The 11,349-nt window shown below is 42.6% G+C and overlaps 1 protein-coding gene across 1 annotated transcript in view; it reads right to left on the bottom strand.

The window, feature by feature from the left end:
• Window positions 1-10,277, bottom strand: part of FAM234B (family with sequence similarity 234 member B) — a 34,268-nt gene extending 23,991 nt beyond the window's left edge. The window contains exon 1 of the mRNA XM_040642177.1: window positions 10,149-10,277. Coding sequence (XP_040498111.1) covers window positions 10,149-10,185 — 37 coding nt within the window. The 5' untranslated portion in view covers window positions 10,186-10,277. The remainder of the gene's footprint in view (window positions 1-10,148) is intronic.
• Window positions 10,278-11,349: the final 1,072 nt, after the last annotated feature.

Here is an 11,349-nt window from a genome sequence, read left to right as displayed (position 1 = left end):
CAGAGGTAAAGGACCTGTCTCAAAGCTGGCTTACACAATAAGCACCCTGTTTTTACTTAGACACTACATTTATTCGGGGTGGCTGAGGGGTGAAAATTACAGGACAGCTTAAGCACATCTCCTCCCACGCCACCCCTGGGCTCCCGCTGCCAAGGACTGAATGATTTTATGCCTTCTGTTCATGCTATAACCAAGCAAAAACCAAAAAAAATTTCTGGTTTTGGAAATCACATGGTAAGCTATACTAATATAAACTACATTGTTAAATCTTTTATTAAGAAGAAATATAAAAAAGAAAATACAACCCAGCTAATTAAAAAGGAAGAAAGAAGAATTCTTGATGTTAATCTCTGCCTCTGGTCACTGTTCTCTTGGTGATGTCACTTCATATATTATGTCTTGTTTACTCAAGACATAAAATGAAGCAATAAAACACTATATGGAAACAAAGATGGGAAGTAAAATCTTTAGTGTAAAGCTTGGTGTTTGGTACATAGAAACTGAATAAATATTTGATTAAAAGTAAACACTACACAGAAATATTTTATAACATTATATATTCTACAAAAAAAAACCCACAACAAAACAAAACCCAGAGAAGATACTGAGCAAAATGGCATTCTATTAACTAGAAACTTCTATGTGTTTTCACTTTCAAAGCTATTCATTTTATCGAACAAATACTGGATTTCATTCTTAAAGGCACAAATTAAAGAAAATAAATAGACCAGTTATTAGGAATTTAATTTAAAATAGTACTTCCAGGATATGCCATAAAGTCATTTCAGGTTCAAGCTAATCTCCTGCAATTTACAGATCTACTCTACAAACCAAATTATTGTATTAATTAGGATACACCATTCCCTAACTGTCCCATATAACTTCAGTTATAATAATTTGCAAACACAACCATAGGCTGCTGTACTAATATTAATTCTAAAACTTTTTAAAGTTTTTTTTAACTAAAAGTATATACCTGATGGTATTAAAAATGTGGTATATACATCCAGTAGAATATTATCCAGCCCTTAAAAGTAAAGAAATTCTAGGGGCGCCTGGGTGGCACAGTCATTAAGCGTCTGCCTTCGGCTCAGGGCGTGATCCCGGCGTTCTGGGATCGAGCCCCACATCAGGCTCCTCTGCTAGGAGCTTGCTTCTTCCTCTCCCACTCCCCCTGCTTGTGTTCCCTCTCTTGATGTCTGTCAAATAAATAAATAAATAAGATCTTTAAAAAAAAAAAAAGTAAAGAAATTCTAACACATGCCTACAAGAGATTACACTAAGTAAAATAAGCCAATCACAAAAGGGCAAATACTGCACGATTCTTATATGAGGTATCTATCCAGAGTAGTCAAATTTGCAGAAACAAAGTAGAATGTGGTTTCCGGGGCCTAGGAGCAGATGTTAATGGGGAGTTGCTATTATTTAATGGGTACAGGTTTCCCTCGCTATCTGAAAGTAGATTGTTCCTATCAAACTCCTTGTAAGCTAAAATAGCTTAAATAGCTAAATAGCTAAAATAGCATAAAGTGAAGAAGCAATTACCATTAATTTACATGGAAAATTTTTTGAGCTTTCGCAGACCCAAGTAATAACCTCTCCTAGGCTTTTCTGGTATCTCAGGATACATCTTGCTAAAAGATGCACAAAATAAATGGAGATCAAGCGCAGATGCTCACAGACACAGTTCAAGGCTCTGGCGGCTGGAGGCTGAGATGCTGAGTGTGGCTTCGGGGTGGGGCTCCTCTCATGCGGGGGCGGGGGGGGCGGTGAGCGCTGCCTTTATAATGATTTGCTGCAAACAAATGCTGAATGCTGTTTTCACTTTGTGCTTTTTCTCATAAAAGCGAAAATCCTCTTCGGATTTCTCTAGGTTAGCGAAAACAGGTGCGAATTAATGGAGGTCTTTCGTAAAAGCAAAGTGGCGTCAGGCAAAGTATCAAAAAGCGGGGGATACCTTTTAGAGTTTCAGCTTTGCAAGAGGAAAAAGTTCTGGACACTGGTTGCACAACAATGTGAATGTACTTAACAATACTAAACTGCACATTTAAAAATAATTAAGATGGTAAATTTTATGCACATTTTACCACAATTCTAAAATTTTTAAATTAAGGGGAAAAAAAGAGTATCTGACAAAGAGGAAAATAGATGGCAGCCCAAATCTCAGGGTAGGAGGAGACTCTGAAGATCACATAGTCAAACACCCACCCAGCAGTCATGCTAAGACATGAGGGAATTCACGGCTCTCCAATCGAGAAAGCAGTTCCATACACTGGGCATTTGCCAATTATCTGTCCTGGTTCTAATTTCTGGGACCCCTCTTCCACATGCAAATCCTTCAAAACTTGAAAATACCAATCATAAGAAACATGCTATGCTATGGTATTTAAGAGTTTAAGTCTTTACAAGCAGAGTCAAATCTTGGCTCTATCTCTTATTAGCTCTATCTCTTATCTCTTACTAGCCATGTGACCTCAATTAAATTTCTTAGCTTTACTAAGCCTTATTCTTCCCATTTCTGAAATGGGGTAATTATTTTTCCTACCTCATATGATTGTTTTTGAGGATTAAATAAGATAACACATGCATGGTCCTTAGTGTCTGTCTTACAGTGGCACTCGATAAATTTCCGCCTATAGGAGCACCTGGGTGGCTCCCAGTCAGTTGAGCAACGGACTCTTGATTTTGGCTCAGGTCATGATCTCCGGGTTCTAAAATCCAGGCCCACGTCCGGCTCCCTGCTGGGCATGGAGCCTGCTTGGGATATTCTCTCTCCCTCTCCTTCTGCTCCTCCCAACCCTCTGCTCATACTCTCTCTAATTTAATTAATCAACTAATTTCGGCTTCTATTATTATTGTTGGCACTACTTCTCCCAACTGCCCACCCAATCTTCTCTTCTCCAGGTTAAATGTTTCCACCTCTTTCAGCTCATTACTTGAGGAAGCACTGTTTCACATATCCGCAACAGCCTGTTCACTCTTCTCTGGACACAATGTGATATGTCAGTGCTCTTAAAGTATGGTTCTTGGAACTGCATACAATCCCCAGGGTGCAGTCTGACCAGGGCAGGGGAGGGCAGAACTGTGTCCTCCCTAGTCCAGAGGGCACACTACAATTCAATTACTGTAACCCAAGATCTTGCCAGGTTTGAAATCACAACTGGTTTCAACTCAAACTCCCAAGTATTTTCTACATACACTCAAGCCATCTTATGTAATAGTACAATTGGATTTTTTAGCATCAAGTGAAAAATTTACCACTGATACTTAAATTCAATCTTGCTAGTCAGCTGTCACCTTGCAACAAACATACCAGTCTAAAACAAAGTATAATCATTACTAAAATACTAGCCAACAAAACAGCTTAAAGGAAATGCACTTTTATGCTATCACACACCATCACAGGCAGAGAATTTGGCTGCATATACTACAGAAAGTAGTAAGATCTTTACCAAATCTAATTTTTAGTAAAAGCTTTACTAAAAATAATTTCCAAGGGCACCTGGGTGGCTCAGTTGGTTAATCATCTGACTCTTGATTTGAGCTCAGGTCATGATCTCATGGTCGTGTGACTGAGCCTCATTTCCAGCTCGGTGCTCAGCAGGCAGTCTGCTTAAAATTCTCTCCCTCTACCTCTGTCCCTTACCCCTCACTCTCTCTCTAAAATAAATAAATCTTAAAAAAAAAAAAAAAATTAAAAACAGGGGTGCCTGAGCGGTTCAGTCGGTGAAGCGTCTGCCTTTGGCTCAGGTCATGACCCCAGGGTCCTGGGACTGACGTAGCCCTTCACTGGCTTCCTGCTCAGCGGAAGTCTGCTTCTTCCTCTCCCTCTGTCCCTCCACCTGCTCATGCTCTCACTCGCTCTCAAATAAATAAATAAATAAAATCTTTAAAAAAATTAAAGATTATATGCTTCCAGTTGATGATGGCAAAGGAAGGCATTTCTGTCAGTATCCTTCCTAAAAACTGGGGAGGGGAAGTAATAAAAATAAGGGGAAAAAAAAAAAAAGAAAGAGCCACATTCCCAAACTACAACTTATGAAAAATTATTGCCAAATGCAGCAAAACTTGTATCCAACTGAGGAAGCGCAGTAAGAATGGGCACTTGGTCTCAGGTCTCCACAATGAGCACAGTTCAGAGTTAATAATGACAATGACGACGGTGATGACGGTAACGGGAAAGTACTCAGTACCTACTATTCTGGGCACTGGGCTAAGCACTTACATGTTAATTCATTTAATCCTCACGACAACCCCGGAAGGCGGGTATTATTATTATTATTATCCCCACTGTATCAACAAGACAATGAAAATATAGAGAGGTTGAGTTGCATAAGATCTCAGAAATAGGAAGAAAAAGAGCCAGGATTCAAACTCAGGCAGTATGATTACAGTCCACAGTCCTAACCAATAAATTATACTACCTCCCTTGTTCCATGGATATACAGCCAAACCACTTATCTCTTGCTTAGAAAGACGAAGTCTGCCATCCCAGAGGCATCAATAAGCAGCCCCCCCCCCAACACCGCAGAGACAAAGGGGAGATAAAATGACATGAGAAAGGGTTTACAAGAAGCAGGCTATCAGCCTGACAGGTAAGAAAAGCAGCTGTGGCACAATCAGCCCTGAAGAGGGGGATTTCTCTCTCTCTCTCTTTTTTTTTTTTAACAGGCTGGGTCCAATTAGATTAAGCTTCTCACTGCCCTCGCTCACTCCCCTGGGCCCCAGCCTCTGCCTGCATGTCAGCCAAGAGCTAGCTGTAAAACAACTGATGATTAAATATGATTATAATCAGAAAGAAGCCATCTTTAGTACTCGTTCTATAAGATACTACAAAGTTCTGTAGATATTCAAGAAAGAAGCCACAACACAGAAGAAATAATGAACAGACGCTTCACTGTGGAATCCAAGAAATTAAGAAAACAGTCTTCTCTGAAATAAGGGCTCACAGAAAAAAAAAAAGAATATTTCTAAGAAGAAATGACAACTCAATAGGGAAGATGAGAAGTAAACAAACAGGACTCAGAAAAACAATGGAAGAAAATAATAAAACAATTTTAGAAAAGATATACTTAGTAGGATGAGCAAAGAGAGCAGACATGGCTGAAAGAGTCAGAGACAGAAAGGGCAGGCTGGTCAGGGAAATTCAAATCAAAACCACACTGAGATACCACCTTACACCAGTTAGAATGGCAAAAATTGACAAGGCAAGAAACAACAATTGTTGGAGAGGATGTGGAGAAAGGGGATCCCTCCTACATTGTTGGTGGGAATGCAAGTTGGTACAGCCATTCTGGAAAACAGTGTGGAGGTCCCTTAAAAAGTTAAAAATTGAGCTACCCTATGATCCAGCCATTGCACTACTGGGTGTTTACCCCAAAGATACAGACGTAGTGAAGAGAAGGGCCATATGCACCCCAATGTTCATAGCAGCATTGTCCACAATAGCTAAATCGTGGAAGGAACCGAGATGCCCTTCAGCAGATGACTGGATTAAGAAGATGTGATCCATATATACGATAGAATATTACTCAGCTATCAGAAAGAACGATTACCCAACATTTGCAGCAACATGGACGGGACTGGAGGAGATAACGCTAAGTGAAATGAGTCACGCAGAGAAAGACAATTATCATATGGTTTCACTCATTTATGGAACATATGAAGTAGGAAGATCGGTAGGAGAAGAAAGGGATAAAGAAAGGGGGGTAATCAGAAGGGGGAATGAAGCATGACAGACTATGGACTCTGAGAAACAAACTGAGGGCTTCAGAGGGGAGAGGGTGGGGGAATGGGATAGGCTGGTGATGGGTAGTAAGGAGGGCACGTATTGCATGGTGCACTGGGTGTTATATGCAACTAATGAATCATCGAGCTTTACATCAAAAGCCAGGGATGTACTGTACGGTGACTAACATAATATAATAAAAAAATATTAAAAAAAAAAAGAAAGGGCAGGCTGGTGAAAATCAGGCAAAATAAAATGGAAACAACAATGGCGGGCAGTTCCAAGCCCTTTCTCTGTATGCACTCTTCCAAACTCTTGTACTGTCTTATCTCCACAAATCTGCATAACAACTCTTGGAGGTAGACACACTATTATCTCCACTTTCAAGAGGAGGTTTGGAAGTTCAAGTAACTGGCCCAGAGTTAAACAGCAGTAAGCTCTGGTGCAAGGATTCAAATCCAGGCAGTGTGGCTTTGAAGGAAGTCTGTGCTGTCTGTCTCCCACTGAAAAGATCAAGGCTTTTAAAGAGACTAGAAAGGCATGGACAGAGAAGGCAAAGGTGATTCAATATATGCAGAACAGAAGAAGAGAACAGAAAAGGAAATAGAACCAAAAACAATAATTAAAAGATATACCAAAAGAGCTCCCGTCATATAGCAAGACCTAAAACTGTAAAATAAAGGGTACACAGAGTCCCAATTACAGAATAATCAATATTGAAACAAAGCACAATAAAGGTGCTGAACTTCAAGGACAAAAAAAGAATCCTATGAGCATCCAGGAAAAAAGAATCAAGTCACTAAGGATGGGAACAAAAATCAGGCTAAATTCTCTGCAGTAACATGTATTACTAAAAGATAGTATATTTGGGGCGCTTGGGTGGCAGAGCAGTTAAGCGTCTGCCTTCGGCTCAGGGCGTGATCCCGGCGTTATGGGATCGAGCCCCACATCAGGCTCCTCCGCTATGAGCCTGCTTCTTCCTCTCCCACTCCCCCTGCTTGTGTTCCCTCTCTCGCTGGCTGTCTCTATCTCTGTCGAATAAATAAATAAAATCTTTAAAAAAAAAAAGATAGTATATTTTTCCAGACATTACAGAGACAAACCACAGCTTAATTATTAGACTGCAAGTTTTGATCAGACAACTCCTAAGTAAGTATTTTTGCTTCTTCCTTTCTATTCACAGAAAGACAAGGGACTGTGAAGTATAAAGCACACCAACTTGCCTAAAGTTATAATCATGCTAAGGAGCTGGACATCAAATCTGCGCCTCAAAGCACAGGGCACTTTAGCTCTCTTTTCTCTGCTAATGTCAGCCACCACCCACATTCTTAATCAATGCAAGGTTTTCAAAGAATAAAGGAGAGGATGCTGATATCATAACACATCAACAGAAATGAGCTTTCCACAGCTCACTTTTCCTCTTAGGAAGACTGAGGATACCAGTCAAATAGCACTCCCACAATGGTACCTGAGAAAACAGGAAGAAGATGCAACCCTATCATCAGCAGATATGGTTAGGAAAATATGCTATAATATACACTATTCTACGATACGTACGATACTTTACATAGACTATACCATACACTCTACTACAACTAAAGGTAAATGATTCACCTCATGGATTAAATTATCCAGGAGCACATAACGATTCCAAATTACACATAATAAAACAAATCATTACAGTAACATTGTGCTCTGATATTCCCTTCAGTGTTTGACCTTCAAACTTTAAAATGGACTAAAAAAATACATATACTTAAGATAAGTTGTTCAACAGGCTGCTTTATGAATGTCACATTGTCCTTCTGTTACTAATTAACCTCGTTGTACGCATGTGAGCCAAACATCTTCCTGTCTTGAGCTTAGTGGAAGGGTAGGAGACTGTGAAAGGCTCCAAGAAACTGCTCTTTCTTCACAAGGTTCATGACTTCTGTCATTAGCTCACGATTACATCAGGCTTTCCTTCAGGTATCACGTTCATAAATGGGCATGGTACTGATGAAGGTGATAATAAGAGCTAACACTGAATTATTAACATGTGTCAAAGGTAAACAAATCTCTTCAGTACATCCATTTCTTCTACTGAGCCAAATAACCCTACGAGGTAAACACGTAACAGAGTGTATGGCATATAGTGAATGTTCCATAATAACAGTACATTACATGTGAAGAAACTAACACTTAAAGAGGTTAAGTAATTAATCTGGTAAAGACGAGACTTGAACCCAAGACTGTCTCGTGCTCTTAGTCACCATTCTCGTCTGCTTACTCACACATAGAAATAGTAAGGATATCATGGTGGTGATCGTTTTGCAATATATACAGATGATGAATCATTATACTGTACACCTAAAATTAATAGGATATATTAATTAGACTTCAATTTAAAAAAAAGAGAGAGTGCAAGAGGATGTTAACGAAAGTAGCATAACACGGTAGCCCACACAGGACAGCAGCCTCACAGTCCCAGTTACAGCACATCCCAAAAAAAGCTATAAGAAAGCAACTTCTACCTAATGTAAAAGCTAAAAATTGTATTTAGGACGGTGGGGAGAAAGGGCAAAAGGAAGACAAGCAAAGTATAAACAAAAACAAACATACACAACCCGCATCACAGAAAAGAACACATCGTCATTGTATCTTGGCCCTAAAAAGTATCAAACAAACCTGTCTGTTCAGGTCGAAGATGCTGTGCAAACACAGGCCCAAGGACCAGACTATACTCTCCCTACCCTGTCAGCTGGCCAAGTTACTGCAACCGGATACTCCAGGGAGTAATAATGACACTGCCTTAGGATGTGAGAATGCAAAAGAACTCAAGAGTTTTGAAAGCGATTTTCTTTTCTCGCATTCCCATCCTTAGAGAAGAGCAATTATCTATTCCCATCCTTAGAGAAGAACAATGATCTATGCTGTGGTGGGGTGGAGTGGGGAAGAAAAGGAATCTAAAAGAGAAAAGAAATAAAGCTAAATATGCCTGACATCTCATTACCCTTTGGGGAGGATATCATCCTACACTAAGGATATACAAAGGTACTCTCTTTAAAGTTAATCCTGCAGGTAAAGGGACACATCCCCCACTTCATTTCAGTGTTACATACACATTCCAAGATAGATATTATCAATGTTCCTTCCAATGTTCTCATAAGCCCATGAGGGAGGGGAAAAAAAAAAAAAGAAAACTCTGAGGTCATGAAGTCTGGGGACAGAAACGCAAATTCATACCCAATGCAGTGTCATCCATGGCACAATGTAGCAGACTGGAAATTCCTTGAGAATAAGGCCCCTGTGATCCCCTTGCAGCCCTATGCTGGATATCCACTAGACACTCAACTAGCCCTTTCTAATGATGCCAGTGAAAGCAACTGCTTTTCCTACTAACAGCTGCTTTTCCCACTATCACCTTAAGTCATCAGCAAATAAATGTTTATAGCTTAAGACTTAAAATTTATTTAGGTAGAACCATAAAAGTTTTTAAAGATTTTAAAAGTTTAAAATTTCTTTGGGCAGAATAAATATACTTTTATTAAAATAGCAAGTTTGTAGCAGCACCGTCTCATTCTAGAGGTTTAAGAGCAAATTAAAAAAAAAAAAAAAAAAAAAAAAAAAAAAAAAAAAAGCTTGGAGCTGCTGCCCAAAGTACTGAATTAGCTCTGAAGTTACCACCACCAGAGCCTCCCTAAAGAATATTCCACAATTTATGTGCAATTTGCAGGTGCCAAATCATTTCCCTCCTAAATGCTTAGCCTCGACAGCCAGAAGGTGACCAAGTGGAATCAAAAGCCCAGGATCTAGAATCAAAAGACCCCGACGTTCTAGTTCAGGTTTTTCCAATACTGTTTGTGCGACCTTGGACAAGGCAATTAGGCAAATAACTCTCATTTTCCTCTTCTGTAAACTAGAAGGGGTAAACACCTGTCCCACCTACCTCACGGCTGCGTCAGTGTTGTTAAGCGGAGAGGGTGGCCCGCTTCCTGTCACCCCGTCCCCCCTCGCCCCCGGAGCCAGCCCAAGACAGAAGGAGCCCGGGACCCTGCGGTACGTGGTCCGCGGCTCCTCCGGAAAGGATGCTCCCCTCACCAGCCCTCCCCTTGGGATGGCGGCGACGCGCGCTCTGACAGTCACCCCCGCAGCAGCGCCGGCCCGCTCCCGGCCACCAGCCCCGCATGCCTCCAGCGGTCCCTCACTGGATTCTCCCAGGCTCGCCCCACGCCCGCGACCCCCGACCAGCCGTGCGCCCCTCTCGCCCCCTGGTGGCGACGGACCCCAGCCCGCGGGGGCTGCACCGGCTCGCCTCCGTGCTCCTGCAGCTACGCTGGGGCCGGGATTAGGCCCCGATCCGCTTCGCCCCCAGAGCCTCGCCTCCTAGTCTCCCCAGGCCCCGCGGGGGCGGGGTGGTCGCGAGGCTGCGACTCCTTACCCGGGAGCTTGAGCGCCCTGGACAGCACAGTCGCCATGGCGGAGGCCCCGGTGCGCGTGCGCGCGCCCGCGTCCTGCCGGGAAGAGTAGTTCGCAGCGGGCCGTGCGCGGGGCTGGGACCTGGGAAGGTAGGAACCCCGCGGCAGGGAGGGTCCGGGGAGAGGCCGGGGCTGCGGCGTCCGCGCCCACGTGCACGCTGCTGCGGCCTCTGCTCCCGGCCACTCGGAGCCGGACCTCTCACCTGGCAAGTCGCTTCACCACTCTGAATCTCACTTTCCTGCTCAGCGAAAGGGGGAAACAGTAACTACCCCGGAGGCTTGCAGTGATAACGAAATGAGATAGCAGGTGTTAAAGGAGGCGCCGGCTGTGAAATGAGCGTGGGCTTTGGGCAGACGGGATTTGAATCCTGCCTGCATCCCTTGCTAGCTGGGCCATCTTGGGCAAGTCACTTGGTATGACTAAGCTCCAGCCTCATTTTTAAAATGGAGACACTATCTCATTCACGGGTTTACTGTGAGAATTAAATTCGGTAATCTGTTTCCAACGCACGGCACACAGCAGGCACCTAGGAAGTGTGTTTCTTTATGTTTCTTAGTAAAGGGCGAGGTTTCCTGGAGCTCTCACCCTCGTCTTGTGTTTCCAGTTCTTTCCAGGTATCTACTGGACACTCTACCCTGCAGCTTCTAGCTTGAAGGGTCTAGGAACAGGAACTGACCTGCTTCTTCCCCACAGGCACCAAGACGTCAGCATTTTAGTGCAGGAATAAATGCTAAAGATGTTATGGGACGGGTCTTAGAGGCCATCTAGTCCTCCTTCCTTGTTTCACTGAAGAGAAAACTGAGATCCAGAAGATGATGTGACTTCTTAGTGTCAAACAAAAGCTGTAAGATACCTGTCTCTTGGACTCCGCCTCATTCCCAGGAGAAACCGTCAGCAGGACTACCCTGAGGGTATAATCCAAGAGACTCTTAGCAGCCATCCCATCAGCCTCTTCCCCACGAAAACATTTCACAGACTCTGACAGGGCACAGGGTCTGGAGACAGGCCACTGAGCTCAAATCCTGACTCCACCATTTCCTAGCTGCCAGATTTAAGGCTACTTGCTTAATCTCTCTCTGCCTCAATTTTCTCATCTGCAGAATGGGGTTGAAATAGTTCCTATTCCACAGAGTTGTCCTGGGAATTAAATGGATATATGCAAA

The sequence above is a fragment of the Ursus maritimus genome, unplaced genomic scaffold (genome assembly GCF_017311325.1).
Source record: "Ursus maritimus isolate PB19 unplaced genomic scaffold, ASM1731132v1 scaffold_26, whole genome shotgun sequence".
Taxonomy (NCBI): domain Eukaryota; kingdom Metazoa; phylum Chordata; class Mammalia; order Carnivora; family Ursidae; genus Ursus; species Ursus maritimus.
The sequence above is the reverse complement of the archived record's forward strand: the minus strand, read 5'-3'. Positions and strand labels throughout refer to the sequence as shown.